Source organism: Macrotis lagotis, chromosome X, assembly GCF_037893015.1.
Source record: "Macrotis lagotis isolate mMagLag1 chromosome X, bilby.v1.9.chrom.fasta, whole genome shotgun sequence".
NCBI lineage: Eukaryota > Metazoa > Chordata > Mammalia > Peramelemorphia > Peramelidae > Macrotis > Macrotis lagotis.
The window spans coordinates 259,488,935-259,511,869 of NC_133666.1; the positions used below are offsets into that span (position 1 = coordinate 259,488,935).

The 22,935-nt window shown below is 34.9% G+C and overlaps 1 protein-coding gene across 2 annotated transcripts in view; it reads right to left on the reverse strand.

Annotated features, from left to right (window-relative positions):
- Nucleotides 1-22,935, reverse strand: part of IPO11 (importin 11) — a 196,945-nt gene that overhangs the window by 105,361 nt on the left and 68,649 nt on the right. For both annotated transcript variants that reach the window (XR_012471534.1, XM_074200996.1), the window contains exons 17-20: nt 11,873-11,906; nt 11,338-11,378; nt 9,833-9,949; nt 8,618-8,731 (exon numbers count right to left, since the gene is read on the reverse strand). Coding sequence is in view for 1 of the 2 variants with exons in the window: in XM_074200996.1 (XP_074057097.1) it covers nt 8,618-8,731; nt 9,833-9,949; nt 11,338-11,378; nt 11,873-11,906 (306 nt within the window). In the remaining variant the exon portion in view is untranslated. The remainder of the gene's footprint in view (nt 1-8,617; nt 8,732-9,832; nt 9,950-11,337; nt 11,379-11,872; nt 11,907-22,935) is intronic.

A 22,935-nucleotide genomic window follows, 5' to 3' on the forward strand; every position in this document is an offset into this window, starting at 1 on the left:
GAAGAAAACTAGAAAGTAATGTTAGATATAACAAATATGGGTAAGAAAGTAAATAACCATAGGGATACAGTTTGTTTATTTCTCTGCTCATTCTTGAAAACATGTGATGCAAAGGGGGAAACTGATCTGAGACACGAGCAGTTAACCAAAAAAAAAAAAAAAAAAGATGGTTTTGGCAAATAGAAATTGTATTTCCAGATCAGAGATTTAAAAATATGGAAAAACATATACCCAAGGTTGGAGTCTTTCAATTAGAATCAAAAGTGCTTTCAAAATAAAAACAAAGAGAGAAATTTTCCTATGAAAATCTATGAAGTAAGATACCATGATACAATGAAGAAGAAAAATAGCATCTGAGACATTCAGAGATTCTTCTGAGGCAAAAATTCCAAGAAAGGTATCAATAGTAAAGGTTGTGTTTTCATTAAGAATAATCTCAGTGTACTTGAAATGACAAAACAAAAAATGGTTATTAAGAAGCCAGTATTGGAGTAGCTAGGTGACAGAGTAGATAGAGCACTGGCCCTCAAATCCAGCCTCAGAAAAAAAAAAAAGCAGAATTGTAAAGCACCAGCCTTGGAGTCAGGAGTACCTGGGTTCAAATCCGGTCTCAGACACTTAATAATTACCTAACTGTGTGACCTTGGGCAAGCCACTCAACCCCACTGCCTTGTAAAAACTTTATAAAATAGCAAATATCTGATCTAGAAGAATTCAAGCCATAATAAGCAGATGAATTACAAGCTTGAGCAGTTAACAAGGTGATCTAGGTGATTGTTAAATCACCATCAGTGATTTCTGCAAGATCACTGAGAAGAAGAGATATACCTCTCTAATAATGAAGATTAACATTAATATTAATAATAAATATTATTACTACAACAGTTAACATGTAAGTAACACCTATTATGTGATAGTGACCATACTAAGCTCTTTACAATTATTAGCTCAGTTGATACTCACAACCTTTCTGGCAAGTTAAGGCAACTAAGGCAGACAGAGATTAAGTGACTTGCCTGGGGTCACACGGTAAACTTGAACTCCGGTTTTCTGGACTCCAAGTCCAGCACTATATCCACTGTGAGAAAATTCAAACAATCCCATTTTCAAAAAAGGGAAGCAAAGCATCTGCAAAGTAAAATCAATGACTTCAATTCCTATCCAATCTCTAGAACAGATCATCAAATGAGCAGCTCTAGAAAAGTAAGAACTGATTACACAGTGTCAACATGGCTTCAACTAGAACCAAAGTATACTTGTCATCATTTCCTGTTCTGACAGGGTTAGTTATCAATCAGACAGTATCAACAGACACCTTACAGTGCCAGGAACTGTGATTATGTGCTAAGGATATAAAACAAAATATCTACGTGTGTGTTTATTTAAATACATATACACACCCATATACACAAACGTAGTTAAACAAAAGTCAGTTTAAAAAAATCAGAGAATTGTCAAAGAAATAATTTATCTAGATTTTCTTTAGCAAAGGATTCAATAATATCTCATGATAGTTTTGTGGACAAGCTGGAGAAATGAGAGCTAAATCAAACTACAGAACTATATGCATCTGGAAATAATTGAATGTCCAGCCAGACTCAAAGAATGATTGTCAATGATTCAACAACAATTTGGCATAAATTAGGCAGCAAAATGCATTAGAGATGCAACTGGACAAAGGCATAGATTTCATGTTTATGAAATCTGCAAAGGACATAAAGTTAGAAGGAATAGCTAACACTGGATGGCAAAGTCACATCTAAAAAAAAAAAAACCAAAGTAAAGCAATGAGTTTGATCAAGTAAATTGAAATTCAATAAGAAAAATATCAAGTTACTTGGTTTCAAAAACTCAGATTCACAAGTACAGGAAGAAAGATTAAAGAAGCCTGTCTAGAAAAGATCTAGCAGTTTGAGTGAACAGCAAGCCCTATATTATATGGCAATGTGGCAGCCCAAATCTAATGCAACTTTGATCTGCATTTATAGTATTACAATTTTCAGGAAGAAGGAAGTAATGGTCCCAATGTACCAGGATTAGACCATATCTAAAATATTGTTCAGTTCTTAGCACCAAAATTAAAGAAATAACCAAAAGACAACAGTTAGGACTGAGAAAGAGACTTGAATCCATAACAAAGGATGATGAAGAGAATACAAGGAGAGAGACATAACAAATGTCTTCAAGTAACTGAAGGGTTCTAATTTAGTAAAAGGATCACACTTTTTCTGTTCGGTCCCAGAGAAAAGAATCATTAGCATTGTATGGAAGTTGAAAAACAAGCATATTGTAAAACTTGATGTCAGTATAATAATTGGCTGCCTCAAGAGATTAGATCAACACTTGTTAGATATATTTTGACTAGATTTCAGATTCCAAAATTAATTCGGTTAAATAACTCTCTCCCACCACACTCAGAAGTCAGAAATGACCTCTGATTTATCAAATAAAAATTTATCGTGTTCCATATTGTTTAGCTGAATTCAATCCAATTCAATCCTTTCTCACCACATACATTAACTCTCTGGTGTCATTTAAAAAAAAATTAGGCACTCTTTCCACCAAACTGGCCTTTGATGTCAAATTTGATACTCAATATTCTATCTTACTGTTTTCTCAAATGGTGTCCTGCCACTAATTATTTGCTCATATTTCCTGTCATCTATACTGCAAATTCATTCTGTGTTCACTTATTCCATGATTCAGAATACAAGGAGATTTTCTTTTTGATGAGGCTATGCCTTCTACAAGGGTCTATCATAATAATTCCTTGCATGTCTTTCAGGAGTTTTCCACATAGGATTACATATCACTTATTGTTTATTCATTTTAAATTTTTTTCTATTTCTCAGATTCTTTCCTCTTGATTCAGGTATCTCCTATTTTTTTTTTTAAATTCTCTTAATTCTGACATTCTCTCAAGAGTATCAGTCTCTTTGTCCCATTAAAAATAAGCTTGAGGGGACAAAGCCAAGATGGCGACAAAAGAGGATGTCTCTCAGGTGCTCTCTCTTAAAACTTGTAAGCTAAGGACTCTAACTACATTTTCGAGAGGGAACCCACAGAGGTATCCAGTGAGGCAATTCTCCAACCCAAGGTAAAATGGAAAAGAGCAGAAAGGCTCTGCCCCCGGGGTTGAAGGGGAGGCCGCCAGAGTGAAGGAACTTCAGCCTCCCGGAGGCAGCCCCAAAGCACTGGGAGCCACAGCTCACAGCAGCAGGGGAGTTTCCTGACCTATACCCCGGGGAGCACCTGGCACAACTTGGGGGAACAGCGGGGGACCTCTGCCAGAGTGAACACATGAAGTCCAGCCCTTAGGGCACACAGACAGCAGTGTGGCCACAGCAGCCCAGATCCAGGAACTGGAAGCAGAAGCCTGTAGCCCCCAGGGCATGAGTGCAGAGCCTAGGGAGGGAGCTGAGAGAGACTGCAGAGCTTTGTCCTCTGTTCCTGGAACAGGACTCTGGGATTCTGATCACATTCAGATCCTGATCGCAGTCTAGGCCCCCCATAGAACAGCAAGCCCCGCCCACCTCAGCCCCATGGCAGAGGGGGGTGCATATGGTCATTCCTGCATAAAAAAATGACACTGATAATATTCATTTGAACCTTCTCAGTTAATAGAGCCAGTAGAAGGAGCTTTTATAGATGAAATACAGGAGAAAACTGAAAGATAAAATGGGGTGTAAAAATGGAGTCAATAGACAAAAGGGAAATATAATGGGAGAAAGAAAGAGGAGAGGGGGAATAGGTCAAGATATTTCATATAATAAGATTTTTCTTTATTACAATGTGCTATTGCAATGATATGGAAGGGGGGAAGGCAAGGGGGAATAAGGGAAAAAATATAAAAAAAATAAGCTTGAAAATAGAACCATGTACATTCACTGCTTGTACTTCCCTCACCAGCAATTCAATACTCACTCCTTAATTTTTCAATAAATGCTACCTAAATTACTTTTTCTCTAAACTATATTATCAAATCAAAAACTTCTCCCTTTCTCCCAAAACTACTCATCTTTGTAACAAAAAACCAGTTAAGCAAAACAAATCATCAACTCATTTAATTAATCATTTTAAAACTTTGTAATGCCCACATTACTAACTCCTATTAGATGATTATCTCTTAGAATGCAACAGCCTTTTCTAGTTCTTCATAACCTTTTTAAAGCATTTAACAGCATTTTCCATCTCCTCCTGAAAACTGGTACTATTCTGTACTGATCTGCCTGACAATTCATTCAAAATCTCCTTTGTTATCTCATCATCTTTGACCCCCTAAGATTTCCCAAGTCTTTGTTTTTTCTTTTTCTATGTGTTCTACCTTGGTGAAATGTCAATCAAGAGGTCACCATCAATCTATAAAGAAGATTTCCAAATTTACATATCCCAACATATAATCGCTCTACATTCTTTGTGATTTCATCAGGCTTGATATTTTTACTCCATATGAGACTGTACTTGAAGTTCAAGTCTAGTATCACCAACTGGTCTACTGGACATTTCTAAATGGACATTCCACAGGTACCACAGCTTAATGCAGAGCCTAACACAGAAGTAAATGTTGATTGACTATTTGATTGAAATATAAAACAACATCAATATATCCGAAACAGAATTAAATCTTTCCACCAAATCTACTCTTTTTCAAAACTTCCCTACCATGTTTTCAGGTTTGAAACTTCTGTATCAGTGTATCTCTTGATGCTCAAAATACATCAGTAATCAACTGTCAAGTCTTTGCACTTCCACCTTCATATCTCCTTATCTATCCCCTTCTCATCACTTATACCTCTCCAAAATTAATTCAGGTCTCCATTATTCCTCACTTTTTATAGCTTCCTAACAAATCTTCTAGGATCCACTCTTCTATTTCATCTTTTACAAAGCTGACAAATTAAATTTCTGCTTATGTTATTCCCACCACCAAAATCTCCAGTGATTCCCTATTACTTCTAAAATAAAAAAAAAATCCTATAATTCCTTTACAACCCAGATCCATTTACCCTTCAAACCTTTTTAGCCTACCCTTTTTAACTTAGTATTATTCCCCTTAATACAGTTTATGATCCAGTCAAATTGTCTTTCTGTTCATGTACTTTATAGCTCTGGGTTGTGCCTTTCTACTGGCTGACCCCTATGCAGAGAATATACTTCTTTCCTCCCCCTCTCACACACCTGCCTTTATATTCCTGCTTCCTTCTACTGTGATATATGTTTTTGTTTTCCCATCAGTTTACAATGTTTGCCACACAACAAATAGCTCAGTTTTTTTAACAAGTTATTTTCACTCATCTACAGATGAAATTTAAGAATCTTGTTGGCAGATACTATTTCAAATGTGCCTGGCTCATAGTATGTGCTTGATAGACATTACATTGCTGAACACCTCCACCTGAGTATCTTTTTTAATTTTTTTTTTTTAGGTTTTTGCAAGGCAAACAGGGTTAAATGGCTTGCCTAAGGCCACACAGCTAGGTAATTATTAAGTGTCTGAGACCAGATTTGAACCCAGGTACTCCTGACTCCAGGGCCGGTACTTTATCGACTATGCCACCTAGCCGCCCGACCTGAGTATCTTTATCAGCATAACAGACTTAACATATCCAGTCAAAATTTAATCACCTTCTTCCCAATCAAACTAGCCCAACTCCAAACTTTAGAATTTCTGCCTAGGCCTACAATTAAATAAGAGTAGATTGGATTTTGCAAAACTTTGAAGTTCCTCCCTAATAGCAAAACCAGCTTCTTAATATGAATTATTTTCTTGGTGCACAATCAGTATTGCTTGGCTATAAATCATGAAATGTCAATCTCCTTAAGAAACAAAACTATTGGGATACTATTGGGTGACACAGTGGATAGAGCATTGGCTCTGGAGTCAAAAGGATCTGAGTTCAAATCCAGTTTCAGACACTTATTAGCTGTGTGATCTTGATCAATCACTTATTCGCCCCAGAAGCCCCCCCCCCCAAAAGGTAGAAAAGGTAGAGAAGGATTTCACAAATGGAAGTCAGTAATGGTTATAACTATTTCCTCTTTTTGTTTATTCTATACTTGTAAAAGTAATAGGACCCTTGGTAATATGGTAAGTGAAAAGAACTTGTATTGATATTTCATGTGTTTCACTTCAACTACACTATTTTCTAGGTATAAAACTAAAGATAAGATCACTTCTCTCAATCTCAATTTCTTTACCTATAAAAAGCTATCCCTTCTTGAGTCTTGCAATAATACAATAAAAAGAAATACTTTGAAAATACTAAAATGTTATAAAAATGCCTGCTTTTATTTTTTTGAGAAACAATTCTCACGATTACAAAATCACAAGCTCCTAGCTGGAGAGAGAGAAGAGACAGTATAGGTTATCTAATTCATCCATGTGTTCTGACATACTCTGACATTGTATCCATGAGTGAGAGACATAAATCTTTTGGACCCTCACAGTTTTGTGGAGATAATATTTGTACCATCTACCTCAAAAGTTACCATGTAGGAGTTATCATTTATTTGTTCTCTCAAAAAGTATAAAAAGTGTAAATACATATCAAAACAATTAAAGGTATGGTATGAATTTTTCCCAACTTAACTTTCCCAACACTTTCTTAGCTCTGATATTTCTCTAGAGCTCTAAGTCCACTTTCCCACAATTAGGCATTACCTCAAACACAACAAGTGTATCGAAATCTTTCCTTCTACATTCTCCAAAATCATTATTCTGAACTAAAAATTTCTACAATGATTCTCTTGGTCATACAAGAATGATAGATACTTTAATCATCTTTGTTTCCTTCTTCCCTAATATTTTTAAAAATAAGTACAAAAAGAATGAGCTTGATTAGAAAATTACTATAAAGAATCTGAATGAAGCAATCCATAGTCATATGAAAAATTGCTCTAAATCATTACTTATTAGAGAAATGCAAATTAAAACATCTCTGAAGTATGACCTCACACTTCTCAGATAGGCTAATATGAACAGAAAGGACAATGATCAATGTTGGAAGGGATGTGGGAAATCTGGGACACTAATTCCTTGTTGGTGGAGCTGTGAATTCAACCAACCTTTCTGGAGAGCAGTCTGGAATTATTACCAAAAGGTTACAAAAATATGCATACCCTTTGATCCAGCAATACCACTACTAGGTCTATACCCTGAAGAGTACAAAATGTACAGGAATGTTCATAGCAGCTCTGTGGTGACAAAGAAATGGAAACCGAGGGAATGTCCATCAATTGGGGAATGGCTTAACAAAGTATGGTATATGTATATGATGGAACACTACTGTTCCATTAGAAACCAGGAGGGATGGGAATTCAGGGAAGCCTGGAAAGATTTGCATGAGCTGATGCTGAGCGAGATGAGCAGAACCAGAAGAACACTGTACACTCTCACTGCAACATGGGAGTGATGATCAACCTTAATGGACTTGGTCATACCAACAGGGTAACAATCAGGCACAATTTTGGGATATCTGCAATGGAGAATGCCATCTGTATCCTGAGAAAGAATTATGGAGTTTGAAAGCAGTCCAACCTTAAATTTTTTAAAAATCTTATCTTATTATGTAATTCTTCTAATATCACATACTATATGTTTCTTCCTTAAGGATATGATTTCTCTCTCATTACATTCAACTTAGATCAATGCATACTATGGGAATGATGTAAAGACTAACGAACTGCCTTCTGTGGGGGGTAGGGTGACGGGGAAGGAAAGCAAGGATGGGGGAAAATTGTAAAACTCAAAATAAAACTTTTCTAAAATTAAAAAAAATTAAAAATTAAAAAAAAGGAAGGGAAGGATTTCCAAAGGGCAGCGTTTGACCTGAGAACAGAAGCATTCCAAGACAGGTACTTTAGGTCCTTTAAGGAATGCTATAGAAGTTCTTAATTGTCATTTAAAATTCAATGTTGCTTTATATATATATTGGTATGTATTGAGGTCTCCAAGAAAGGGAGTCACCAAGCAGAAAGTTAAGTGTGGAAGAATTTTAACTAGTAATCCTAAAAACTGCTGAGTGGTTTTTATTAAGAAAAGGCAAAAGAGAAGGCTAGAATTTGATTGTATTGATGTATGCTGCATTAAGATCTCAAGGGGAACAAAATTGTCTACTCAGGCAAGAGTTCTTAACCTGGGCTCCACAGAACCACAAGGAGTTAATGGGATAGATTTAAAAGGTCCATGAACTGAGATGAAGAAAAAAATTACATCTCTATTTTAACATAATTGGTTTCTTTTGTAAGCCCCCCCCCCCGAAAAAGAATCTGAATAAAAGCCCAATTCAATAAAATTCAATTCCTATGGCCATAGTTTCTTATTACTTGCTGACTTCATGCCTAAAGTCAAAAGCATCTGATTTAGTGAATATTTAAGCCCTGTGAAACTGCAATGGCAAAATGATAAATGAAAAGAGGAAAAAACTTCTTAACTGTGCCATAAAAATTATGTAAAGTGAGTATGCAAATTGAAGTTATCTTGGAAAAATCATATGTCTCACTTACAAAAGCAACAACTAATAAAAAACTAGGATAACAAATTATCTTTCAGTCATCAAACATAACATGAAAGAAATCCTATCAAGAAAAACAGAAAACAGACATCAGAGTCATTTACCTGAACAAGATGAATAAGAGTGGTCAAAATGGCACATCTGAGCATATTATGTTCTTCACTCTGCTTCCAAAGTAGGGGCAGATATTGAACCAAACATCCAACATAGGGGCGTATCTACATAAAAAAAGAGAAAGCAAATGTATATAAGAATGAAATAAAAAGATATACAAATTGTTATTTTAGTTACTATAAATTCCTATCATTCTATAAATATATCTGCTTTAAAAGAGCCCCCATTTTAGAATAAAAAGAAAAGAAAAAGCTATTAAACCTGAATTGATTATCTACGCAAACTACCTATATTTTTTTCTTGCCCTCCTAAATTACTCTTCAGAAGTGGAATATACTCTAAATTAAAGAAAAGGCATTTTTTCTTCTTAATTAATGTTAATGAGAAAATTTTTAGTTAAAAAAGGCACTTAAGACTCTCTTTCTGATCTGTGAATAAAACTTCTTAATGACACCAGGTACAGGACGCTTCCTGCCTGGGATTTTTATCTTCCACAAATATATTGGGAGCATTTACTCTCCACAGAATACAGACTGCCTATCCCAATCTGACAGATTCCAATATATTACCACACAGAAAGGGTCAGGTTAAATGTATTTCTGATGAATTAAACGAGCATTTATTATGTGCCTACAACATAAAAGGCACTGTAGTTGATATAAAAGATATTGGCACAATTCCTACTGGGTCTAAGTGCCTGAAATCTAGAGGGGAAAATACATGTTTGTTCAAATATGAATAATACAAGGTTAAAAATGCTAAAGGCATTCCACTTATTTAGGATTAATAAAATAACATTCAAGAGAAGTAATTCAGAATTTTCTGAATTAATGTGCTTTCCATAGTTAGCAACAGATACACAAAATTCAAAAGCCCCTTTGCAACTATCTAATTTCAAAATTAAAAAGGTCTAAATAAATGAGGTTTTACTTCAAAAGATGTTGGAATGACAATGTTATTCAGAGCATTTAAATCTGTCTCTTCTCCATTCCACAATACTGTTAAATTAAGTACTCTGATGTTTGTCCTTCATTCTCAAGGAAAATGACATCATGGAAGTGATGCCATGACATGTACTTGAACTGGATTTGAGTGAAGGGATGCTGTACTAAATCACCAGACTTTCTCCTCCAGAGTCATACACTGCACACATCTTAATGCCAAAATATATACTGAGATAATAAATTATAGACTATAACAATTACCTGCATGTTAACTCTTTCAATCACACAAGACAGGACATGTAAAACATGCATCTTTGTGTCACATTCTGTAACTTGCTGGAGTAGCTGAAAAAGTAGCGTGAACATCGTTTCCAAATACTATAAGGTAGAAAAAGAAAAAAAAATGTCTTAAGACTCAGACACATACTTGAAATATATGTGTGTATATATGTGCATACGCATACATATATATGCATATGTGAAGGACTATTCATACACACATGTTCACATGGTTGAAGATGTTAACAAAACTATTGGTCCATTGAGAAGAAAAGACAATTATTAAGAAAAAAGTTGTCATTGTTCCTCATTAATAGATGACGATGAATGAGAACAAATGTTTACAAATTGTGTTCCATTAAATAATTTTTAGTGTTTTAAATCCATCAATTAACTATGAGCTAAAAAAGTAAGACCATAAAACTTTAATCGGGAAGACAACTGAATTTTATAAGCACTTGAATTCAATGTCATTAAAACTTTTTTAAGTAATGAAACAAAAGACACTAATTTCCCCCGAAACTGCCTAAAATTCTTAATGTAAAAAAATAATTTAATTGCAATTCAAGTCCATATCAACAGTATTACAATTTTCAATAAAGAGAGGGCTGAATCTCACTATCTTTTAGCTTTATCAATGTGAAACATATTCACATATGAATGTTTATAACAATGTTTGAACATTGATTTCATTAATGACAGCCTCTATATAAACACTGCCCACAATAGGCACAAAAGTGGTGCTGTGAAGAAAAATATACTTACAATGACGAAACAAGATTAGCTACATAGAAACATAAAATAAATTCTATACACAAAGAGCTATGGCTTAAAATGCCAGCAGAGCTCTATTATGCTAGCATCAAATCAACTATACTTTAGCATCATATATAGATACAGAATAAAAAATAATTCAGTGATTTATCTGGTCCAAATCACACTGGAAAGATATCTAGTTACCCTGAAGAGATCAATCAGATCAAACTTCTCACTTTATAGATGAGAAAACCAAGACCCAAAAGGATGAAATTATTTGCCCTAGGTCACATGGGAAATAGGAACAAAAACCTAGGACTACAAACACTAATTTGAAGAGAACTAAAAAAGCCTCAGAAATGCTAAAATAGCCAATAATATTCTGTAAATTCTACTTCTGTACTACCACATTAACATGTTTTGTTTATCTTTTTAATTGTATAAACATATCTGTTCATCAAACCCATCTTGGGATGAAACACAACAATATCCCATTGCCTTAAGTAGAAATGTAAAAACAAAATGCTCTGGTAGGGGTGAAAAATAAAGATATTTACACTTATTTGTGCTAATCAATAATAGTAATTGATTAGGCAGCTTTAAATAAATTGCAAGATAAAAAAATGGTCAAGAAATAAACTGATTAAATCAATGACTAAAAATGTTTTTGGCTCTTCCCAAAAACAGCTTGTAGGTTGGATGTGCCACAGCTGATAAATGAATAATCTTACCGGCAGAAACTGATCTGTTCTAAACTCAAAATCATCCACAGGTGAAAAGGAGTTAAGGAAGATTAAAGTCAATATAAAAGCTTTACCAAAAATATCTAGAAAGCAAATGAACATGCAGTGATATTACAAAAACTGTCTATATAAATAAAGTTCCATATTAAAAATCTACACATATATATATATATATATATATGTATATATATATATATGTGTATATATAAGGTGTAAGGAAATTAGCATTTTAAGGGAGTTTAAAGCAAGGTAGTTCCAAGCCTACTTGTCTAGATTAATCCAGTTTACTCCACTTCACCTAATCTATACTAAAGTCAAATGACCCCACTTACTATTCTCTGTAGAGCATGCTACATTTCACTCCTGTAAGCTTATGCATGGGGGAGGCAGAAATACGAAAAGTCTAGAGCTATTAAAATTAAAGCTGCACTTGGGTTTTTGGGACTGTACTTGCTGCCTGCATTTATTACAGTGCCTGGAATAATACAAAGAAATTCTTGTAGGTTATCACAATAAAGGATATTTAACTTGAGAGTTGTAGCTGTTTCAATACGGACCTGAAAAAAAAAAAAACATAATGTTAAATCCAAACAGTGTGTGTGTGTGTGTGTGTGTGTGTGTGTGTATATGACACAATATATGAATGTTAAGGCAAAGGAAAGAAACATTTGGAAATTAATCTACAGATAAATCCTAATTGAATGCTAATATTAAAGTAGCATATTTTTTCCAATGTAAAGACTGGCAAATTACCTTTTGTAGAGGGGTGGTGGAGGGAAGTAAGATTATGGGGAAAACTGTAAAACTCAAAATAAATAAAATCTTTTAAAAAATAAAATAAAATAAAAATAAAAGTTTTATAGGATTTGTTCTAAAAAGGCAAAGATAATTGAAGAAAATGTGCTTGTTGTATGTACATTTCAAAGACTAAAACAATATAAAAGAAGTATAAAAGTAGAAATAATTCACATTTACATAGTATTTAAGGACAGAGACAAGACCTGGGATGACAGTGATAAAGGGAATAGGAAGATGGAGAAAACTCCTTCCACAAATGCAGCACATCACCTTCTCTGTAATTCATAGTGATCCTCAACTTTTTAATGTCAGGAACCCTTTACAGTCTTAAAATTTATTGAGAATTTCAGAAAACTTTTTATTTTAAGTTATAGTTAAGAGTATTCTGGAGATATTCTTAGAGCTGATTGTTAAATTCGAGGTGTGAACATTTAAGACTTCAGAAATTGGCAAATTGTATAAAACAGGACTCTTATTCTGTTTAAGTTTTAAGATAAGAGATGGAAAAAATGATCATGTAAATTCATCTTAAAAGTATGTACCTGCATGAAGCTGTTGCCCACAAAAGCAGCAACTGTTAGAATATTTAGCAACACACGCCTAATATATTTAGCATACTAGAAATTAAAATGTATCATTTAAAAATAATTATTAATTCACTTTAGAATAATGAAAAATATGCTGCATGTTAACAATGGCTGTTTTTTTCTGAAAAACATATTTTCCAAAACAAAAAAAAATTAGTAGAGTGGCATATTTTTACAAATCTCTTTAATATACTGATCAACTAACACAATTGGTTTCTTATATCTGCTTCTGCACTCAATCATGCTGCTTTGGAAGAAGTATATGAAGAAAATCTGGCCTCATACAGATTTATAATTGGGAAGGAGAGGCATTTTAATAGACAAAAAATATCTTAGCATTTATTCGTACTTTCATTCCTTCACAACAAGGTTATTTTGGAAAATCAAAATAAGTGGTGAGACAGATTTTTTCATGTCTGTGCATGTATATATGCATACATGTGTGAATGTACATATATATATATATGTGAATGTATATGTAAAATAAATAGCCTTCATTTAAAATATTAGTATAATATCTTTTTTCCCGTTTTTTTTTTTGGTCCTATAGATTCAAAAGAATGGCAAACTCCAGAATAGAAAAATCCTTATGCCAACTCATACTGGTGCAACTTAAGAGAGCTGCCTAAGACAACAGAAAGTATAGTGAGTCACGGGAAGAATGTGCTAAGGAGGATATGAAACCAGGTCTTTCTGACTCTAAGGTTAGCTCTATCCATATCAATTTTTTGGTTAAATAAATAATTTGCACAACTTATTACTTTTTAAAAATATTTAACTCAGATTGGTTTAAATCTCACCTTTCATATAAACTAGTTTTTAAATATTTATATATGCATATATTTTACTTTGTTTATATTAAAAGAAAATTCATTTTAAAATATTACTGTCCTATAAATCCAGCAACATAAAACAGTAATTTTTTGTAACTCTAAAAATTTGTCACATGTATTAAAAAATGCTTTAAAAATATCCTTAATTTCCTCAGTATAGAACAAAGAGCTTTGATTTGACCTTAGAAACCACCTGACCACTATAACGTCTAATAATAATACATTCTCAACAGGATTTTTAGAATATGTCTAATGAAGGGAAAATCAAAGAAATCTATTCTATTTTTCAAGGAATCTTGTTAGTATTTGAAACCTAAATCTGCCTCTATACAATTTAAAATCATTGTTCAGTCAGCAAAAAAAACAAACAAACAAACAATTATTAATGCTATATAATGCCAATAAATTATTTTAATTATTTTTGCAAGGCAAAGGGGTTAAGTAACTTGCCCAGGGTTATACAGGTAGGTAATTAAGTGCCTGAGTCTAGATTGGAACTCAGGTCCTCCTGACTCCGGGGCTGGTGTTCTATCCACTGTGCCACCTAGCTACCCCACTAATAAAGTCCTAATGCCCCAGATGCTATGATAAACACTTGCAAATACAAATGTTAGATACCTTTGTGAAAGAGAAGCTAACTAAGATGCCTACTGGAAAAGGACAATTTTTCAAGGCAATGAATAATGGATTCTGAAGGAAGGAAAGATGCTATAAGGTGGGGTGGTGGTGAGGGGGGAAGAATATCATGAGCAATATTTTACTAACTCCCAAAAAAACAGAAAAAATTAATATTTACATTAATAACTTCACTATGAGGTGTCTTTTCCCTTCTTTTTTGTTTTTCTAAAGGCTTTTGCTTCATTAAATATTTCCCAATTATATTAAAAAAATTTTAACATTCATTTCTTAAATATTTAAGTTCTGAATTTTTCTCCTACCCACTTCTCTCCATCTCCTTGAAAAGGGATGTGAATCCTGCTAAACATGGCCAAATTAGCCATGTTGCAAAACACACAAACACACAAACAGAAAAATAAAGTAAAAACAGGATGTTTCATTCTACACTCATCATGAGTTCATCAGCTCTCTCTCGAGAAATGGACATTTTTTCATCATAAAATTTTGGAATTTTCTTGGATCACTGCCTTGATTTAAGATGAGCAAAACTGATCATCAATGCAAAATTATTGTTAACAATCATTATTACAATATAGTTGTTAATGTATACAAGGTTGTCCTAGTTCTACTCAGTTAATACACATCTAAGTTCTGAGAGCATCTTTCCTATCATTTCTTATACAACAAAAATATTCGATAACAATCATATAATACATTATCCATTCCCCAACGATGAATACGCCCTCAGTTTCCAAATCTTTGCACATACAAAAAAGAGTTGCCATAAATATTTTTGTACAAATAGGCTTTCCTTTTTCTTTTGAAAACAGAATTAATATTGCTGGGTCAAAGAGCATGCCGTTTTATAGGATTAAGAATTCACCATGTGGGGCAGCTAGGTAGAACAGTGGATAGAGCACCAGCTCTGGAATCAGGAGGACCTGAGATCAAATCTGCCCTCAGACACTTAATAATAACCTAGCTGTGTGATCTTGGGCAAATCACTTAACCCCATTGCCTCGCAAAAACTTAAAAAAAAAAAAAGAATTCACCATGTAACAAAAATTGCTAGGACAACTGGAAGGTAGTTGAGAAGAAAATAGCATAGTCCCACATCTCACACTATATGCTAATAGAAGATCAAACTGGATTCATAATTTACACATAAAAAGTGCTATCATAACAAGGGAGCGCAGAAATTTTTACCTGTCACATCGGATGAACAACAGAAAAGTTTATTACCAAACAAAAGACAGAGAGGATCACAAGAAGAAAAATGGATAATTTTAACTTAAAACTTAAAAACTTAAAAATTTTATACAACTTAATAAAGGCAATATTGAAAAGAAAACAGAAAAATTGGGGAAATTTGTTACATTTCTTTTATGAAGGCAACTTCATTTCTTAAATATATCGAGAAACAAGTTAAATGTATAAAAATGCAAGCCATTTATCAAATGATAAAGAATCAAAGGACATGGTTTTCAAAAAATCAATAGCCATAATGAAAAAAGGCTCTAAATCACTATTGATTAAATCTAAAAGTACAAACTGAAACAACTCCAAGATTCCACATAACACATAAGACTGGCTAAAATGAAAAGGAAAAGGAAAAAGGACAAAACCTAGAGGGGAAATGCAAATGCTAGAATACTAATGCACTGCTGATGGGGTTGTAATCTAGTCCACCATTCTGTAGAAGAAACTGGAACTACATTTACTTCTTTTCAAAAATCTTTTTGTCAACAGAGGGCATCCTTGATTATAGAGGACATCACTGATTAAAGATTGAAAAGGGAACATGAATGCTCTAAATATTATTATAAGGAAGACTACATCTTTACAGATGAAAGTAAAGTGTACTGAGACTAAAAAAACATTTGATTCAGTAGGGCAAAACAGAACCACAAAGAGTTCTCCAACAATGAGAAATTAATAAATGACATCTTGAAAGAAGTAATAAAAGATGAAAATTGTTCATTGATACTTTAATTATTCACAATAAGTGATAAGTATAAAGCAAGCTAATAGAAAATCTACTAGGTATTCAACTAGTATTATCCTTAAATTGAACAAAAATTATTAGGTGATAAATATGAAACTTGGCACCCAGATGATCAAGGAAAAGATTGGTAGTTCAGTACTTGTTGGCCTGGAATCAAGAAGACCTGAGTTCAAATTTGGCCTCAAACACCACCAGGTCCCTGGGTCAGGCACTCAACTCTATATGCCTCAGTATCTACAGCTGTAAAATGAGCTGGAGAAGGAAATAGCACAGCGTTCCTCTATCTTTTGCAAGAAAACACCAAATGAAATAAGAGTTAGACCCAACTGAACAAAAAACAAAGCATGAAACTACTACTCCATACAAACATAAACACACACACACACACACACACACACACACACACACACACACACACAGCTTGGTAAGAATCATACAAGATTACATATTAGGAAGTCAAAGTGATACTTTAAAAAGATTAAATGTACTTTTCAGAGTTAATAGCATAATATATGTATTAAATACAAATTTACCTAAAAATTAAAAATAAATTTATTAATATTAAATCTCATGCACCCATTGAATTAATCAAATGAAACAATAATTTGCACTAAAGTATCTTACTTAAAAGCTTGGAGGAAACTAACTAACAACTAATAAGACAAATTGAAATTAGGAAAACTCTCAAGAAAGCAAATCTTTCTTATGAACATTTTAAAGCTTAAAGATTTTATAACATATCTTCCATGTTTTATACCATGCAAATTTTTACAAGTCAGATATTTCAAACATTTGTCCTGAAAAAGGTTCTTTCTATTAAAAAAGAAAATCAAAAACTGTATGATTACAAAAAAGTCAATAATTTATAATTGGATTTTTATCTTTCTTTACATCCATTAATAAAATTAACCTTTTCAGTTCCTATAATAAAGACAACAGATACTGAAGAAAAAAACTGCCTTCGAAACATTTTATTTAAAATATGATAAAAAGAAAATTTAAATATAAAAATTAGTTACAAAAAAAATTTACAACAAAATATTCAAGGTACCAGAATCACAGCAATTAGAGCTAGAAGAGAATTATGAATCTTTGAAAAAAACTGTAATATGTTTATAATGTGATACTGAATGAAATTAAATGACATTTAAAAGAATTTTATATCATAGTAAGCACTCATCAAAAAGCAATAATCACATAATTATCCTTCACTTAATAGAGAAGCAGACCTTTGATAATCAGTAAAAAAAATTCAAGAGAAAAAATCAAGCAAAAGGAATAGAGAATGTTAAATTCTTATAAATACAATATGATAGGAGGGGCGGAGCCAAGATGGTGGCACAAAGGCAGCATTTTCCAAGAATTCCTTCCCCCCAAAAGCCAACAAATTATGACTCTAGCCAACATTTAGAGGGGCAGAACCCACAGAAAGGCTGAGTGATACATTTTCCCAGTTCGAGATAACTTAGAAGTTCCAGAGGAAAGGTGTGTTTCACCAGGACCTGGAGTTGGAAAAAGCCCTCGTCACAGGGCAGCCCAGGAACAGCTTGAAGGGCCAGAGAGAGAATTCTGCTACACAAGAATAAGTGTGGAAGGAGGGAGTACCAGCTGCTAAGAATCTGGGGAAAGTAGCCTATATTCCCAGAGATGGTAAGGGGGTCAGGGGAAGACTGCACAGATCTCTCAGCTCTCCCTCCTCTCTGCTGTTTGCCTACACTCAGATCCAGTCTGCAGTTCAGGCTTCCATACTAAGAAAGCCAAGCAGGACCCCTCTTTACAGCTCCAGGGCAGAAGGAAGTACAGGGGTCATCTACATATCAAAGTACAGGCAAAAGAGCATTAAGACCTTGGAATAAAAGTCTCAGTGTGGTGTCCCCCCAAACAAAAAAAAAAAAACCCAAAGCCTTGGAAGTGCTGTGGATTGGTCTTGGACTAAGGAAATGAGTAAACAACAGAAAAGGAAGAATCTGACCACAGAGAATTACCTTAGTCCCATGGAAGATCAAAACACATGCTCAGATTATGACAAAATCAAAGTTTCCATATCTAAAACCTCCAAGAGAAACAGAAAATGAACTTAGACTGTGGATGAGCTCAAAAAGCAATTAAGGAAGATGGAGAAAAATTGGGAGAAATGAGAGAGATGCAGAAAAATCATGAAAATCAAATCAAAAGTTTGGTGAAAGATATGCAAAAAAAAAAAATACTGAAGAAAATAATGTTAAAAACCAGTTTACGCCTAATGGAAAAAGTAAAACAAAAGGCAAATGTGGTGAAGAATGCCTTAAAAAGCAGAACTGGTCAGCTGGAAAAGGAAATCAAAAAACTCTCTGAATAAAATAACTCCTTCAAATGCAGAATGGAACTAAAGGAAGCTGATGACTTTGCAAGAAATCAGGAAGAAATAAAACTCTTCCAAAAAAGTCAAAAATTAGAAGAAAATGTGAAATACTTCAATGGAAAAACAATGGACCTCAAAACCAGATCCAGAAGAAATAACTCAAAAATTATTGGGCTATCTGAAAGCCACAACCAGGAGAAGAGCCTAGACTTCATTTTTCAAGAAATAATATAAAAAAATTGCCCTGAGATCCTAAAAGCAGAGGGTAAAAATAGAAATTGAGAGAATTGACTGGTCACCTCCTGAAAGAGATCCCAAAAGAAAAACTTCCAGGAATATTATAGCCAAATTCCAAAACTCCCAAATCAAAGGGAAAATTTTAAAAGCTGCCAGAAACAACCAATTCCACTAACTAGGCTCCATAGTAAGGATTACACAGGATCTGGCAGCATCTACATTAAGGGCTTGTAGGGACTGGAATATGATATTCTAGAAGGCAACAGATCTTGGTTTACAACTGAGAATCAACTACTCAACAAAACTGAACATCCTCTTTCAGGGGAAAAGATGGACTTTCAATGAAACAGGGGACTTTCAAACTTTCCTATTGAAACAACCAGAGCTGAACAGAAAGTTTGATCTCCAAGTACAGGACTCTGGTGAACCATAGAGGGGAAGGATGAGAAGGACCAACTATGAGGAACTTAATGATATTGAACTGTTTGTATTCCTACATGGGAAGAAGATATTGATAACTCAAATTAACTTTCTCATTTAGAAGAGCTGTTAGAAGGAGCATATATAGACAGGACACAGGAAGGAGTGGAATATAATAGTATAATATAGTAAAAAGATGGAGTCAATGGGCAATGGGGGAAAGTACTGGGAGGAAGGGAAAGGAGATGAAGAAGCTAAGAAATTTCACTTACGAGTCAAGAAAAAGCTTTTTTTCAATAGAGTGGAAAGGGAAAGGCAAGGCGGAATGAATGAGCCTCCATTCTCATCAGAAATAGCTCAGAAAGGAAATAACATATGCACTCAATAGGGTGAGGAAATATATCTTACCCTAGAGAAAAATGAGAAAAAAGGATGGGATAAGGGGGAATGGGGGGAGGGAAGAGGGGAATAGGTGAGAGAAGAAAGGAAAGATTGAGGGAGAGCGTACTCAGATACAACACACTTTTGGACAGGGTCAGGATGAAAGGAGAAAGAATGGAACAAATGAGAGTGGAGCGGAATAGAGTGCAGGTACAGCTAGTAATAGCAACTGTGGGAAATATATTGAAGCAACATCTCTGGTGGACTTATAATAAAGAATGCAACTCACCCCAGAAACAGAACCATTGGAATCTGAACACAGACTGAAGTACACCTCTCTCTATCTCTCTCTCTCTCTCTCTCTCTCTCTCTCTCTCTCTTCTTGAATTTTCTCATTTTTTCAGGGGGGGGGGTGTTTAGGTTTCCTCTTATAACGACATCATTGTAATAATAGTAATAATAAATTAAAGTTCACTTGCAAAAAAAACTAAATACAGTATCATAAACATTCACAATTTAGCTGAATGAAAATCCTCTAATAGGACTTAATCTAAGGAACAAAAAAAAATACCAGTTGGAACAGGTATAAATTACACTAATATGAAAAGCTTTTAAAATGTGACCTCTAAAGGGAATGGAAAAAGAATTAAAAGCAAGATACAAAGCATCAAGGAAAAAAGAAAGTAAAATCAGCAACATTCAAAGTAAGAGTGAAGCTTTTATAAAAGAAATAAAAAGGAGAAAAACCAACCCCATTTGCAAATCTGTCAACCAGGGGAAGGGAGAAGGTAGGAGGAGGGAGAGTATATGAACTGAAAGGTATTTTTAAAAAATAACTATGTCTAAGAGTCATTTTTGTTTTCTTGAAGATATTAAGATAGTCCATATCAGGGATTACCATGAGGGTAGACAGAGGAGGCAGAGTTGTCTTACCTTAAACTGTACAACCTTCATAAAATGGATTAAGCCCACTAGAGGGTAGGGTGTGTTCAAGGAAGACTACTGCCTTGGTGTGAGGGTTTCCAAGATCACTTCAGGGCTGCTTTCCATCTTTGATGTCCACCTCATGCACCTAACGCTTACCTGTGGCTAAAAGAAACTTGTAGCATGCACAGCAGCCACATGTCAGTAAACCAGATGTTTCAGCAAGAGGGATAAAGTAGGTTGAGGGTACCTGAGGGAGTCACAAATTCATTGGTGATTACTGGGAGTTGTCTCCCTCAAGCATGTGAAGTCTTCTACTGGTAGAATGAGTGGAAGAGAACAAGTTGTTCCAATGACCATGAAGGTAGCTGAGGTAGATATTTAGAGCTTAGTTAGACATCAAAGACGCTAAGGTCAACCACTGCTTCTACAGCCATAACCAGTTCTCTTGACCCTGTCTTTCTATGCTGGATCATGATGACACTGGAAGACAGATTGAGGTAGATGACTGCTTGCAGTTCTACCTCATGTAATTCCAATACACAAGCAACAAAAAACATCACTCATAACCATTCCTCAAAGTCATGTGGTAACCAGCAAGTGATGAAGCAGCAGGCACAGATACACTGGGAGCTGTAAGTACAAACCTGCACACAGGCATCCTAGGCCAAAGGGTCATTTCTCTACTGAAAGTAGCAGTGGGATTCGGCAGCCCCCTAGCTAGCTCACCTCTTGATGTGAGGAAGGGGCTAGAAAAGATGCTTAACCAATTCTGGTCTGATTACTGTGGTAAGCAGGGATCCCATAGTGTGGTTGAAACAAAGAAATCTACAAAAATTTCTTCAAAGAAGATTCCACTCACCACTGGTACATGGAACATGCAGCACAATCATAGAAAACACAAGATCCAATAGACTCGAAAGCTTTTGTGGTAAGAGAATTCAGCAGATATGGTTATCCAAATAGCAGCCCTGAGTGAAACAAGGCTGACAAAAGAAGATCACCTGACTGAATTCTGAGCTGGATACATGCTTTTTCTGGAGTGGCTGCAGGAAAGGGGAACACTGTGAAGCTGCAGAAGTTTCTGTAATCAAAACTCATCTAGTCAACATTCTTGAATGAAAAGAGTAAAGGACAGGCTCATGACAATGAGACTGTCACTTCCAGGAAAACACCATGCCAACTTCATCAGTGCCAATGCTCCCCCATGATGAACAATGATGAAGTTAATGAAAAATTTTGTAAAGACCTGGAGAGCCTTACCATCCAAGTACCAAAAGAGGACAAGCTTATAATTCTAGGTGACTTTAATGCTAGAGTAGACTCAGATAAACAGATATGGCAAGGAGTCCTTGGAAGGAATGGAGTTGGAAAGAGCAGCAGCAATGGTCACCTTTTCTACCAAAGACTTATGCACCCTCTCAACCTCCAGTAAACACTGGCATCTAACAGACTATGTGATCAACAGAAGAGACAGACAGGATGTGAGAGTGACAAAGGCAATGTGTGGTGAAGAGTACTAGACTGATCACAGACTCATCCTCTCTAAGCTACAGATTCACATTCAACCAAAGTGTGGCCCAAAGGCAAAATAAATACTAGAAGAATTAATGTCAAGAGATTAGAATGCCTCTCTGAGTGGGAACAGTGATGCTAACTTGGAGGAAAAATTGAAGCAACACAGTTAGCAATAGTGGAGCAGAAAAAAAGCAGGCAGCTTTCAGAGAACTGTGGTGCAGCACTGCATTTGCTCATCTGGGCAAGAACATTCCCAAAATAACAAGACTGGTTTGATAAAAATGATGAGAGAAATGAGAGGCTGCGAAATGAAAAACCACAGGGTTTACCAGTAGGATAGTTCATCCATGTCTAAGAAGGCAGTATGTAAGAGTTGCAGGACTCCTGGCTCAGTAATAAGGCAGATGGAGTTAAATTTTATGTAGACAATAACAAACCAAAATGTTTTTATGATGCCCCGAAGACTATTTATGAGCCAAAGAACTATGGTGCATCTCAGCTACTCAGTGCTATGGATCCACACTGATTAAGGGAGATGATCCTACAAAGATGGGGCTGAACACTTCCATAGAATTCTTAACAGACTATCATCAATTATTGCAGACTCCAGTGACCATTTACCTGAAGTTGAAGTCAATCAGTCCCTAGCTGAAGAAAAGGTTTTGAATGTCATTAGGCTCCTATAAAGTGGCAAAGCACCTGGTGCTGATTCTATTCCAGGTGAGATCTACAAGTATGTGTGTGTGTGTGTGTGTGGGGGGGGGTCCTACTGTTCATGCAAAACTGAAATTTTCCAGGTTATATGACATGAAGAGGTTATTCCCTCAATGATTCAAAGATGCTTCCATTGTCCAGCTCTATAAAAGTAAAGGGCACAGATTGTCCTGGCACAATTGCAGACGTTTCTTTTAGTCATTGCTGATA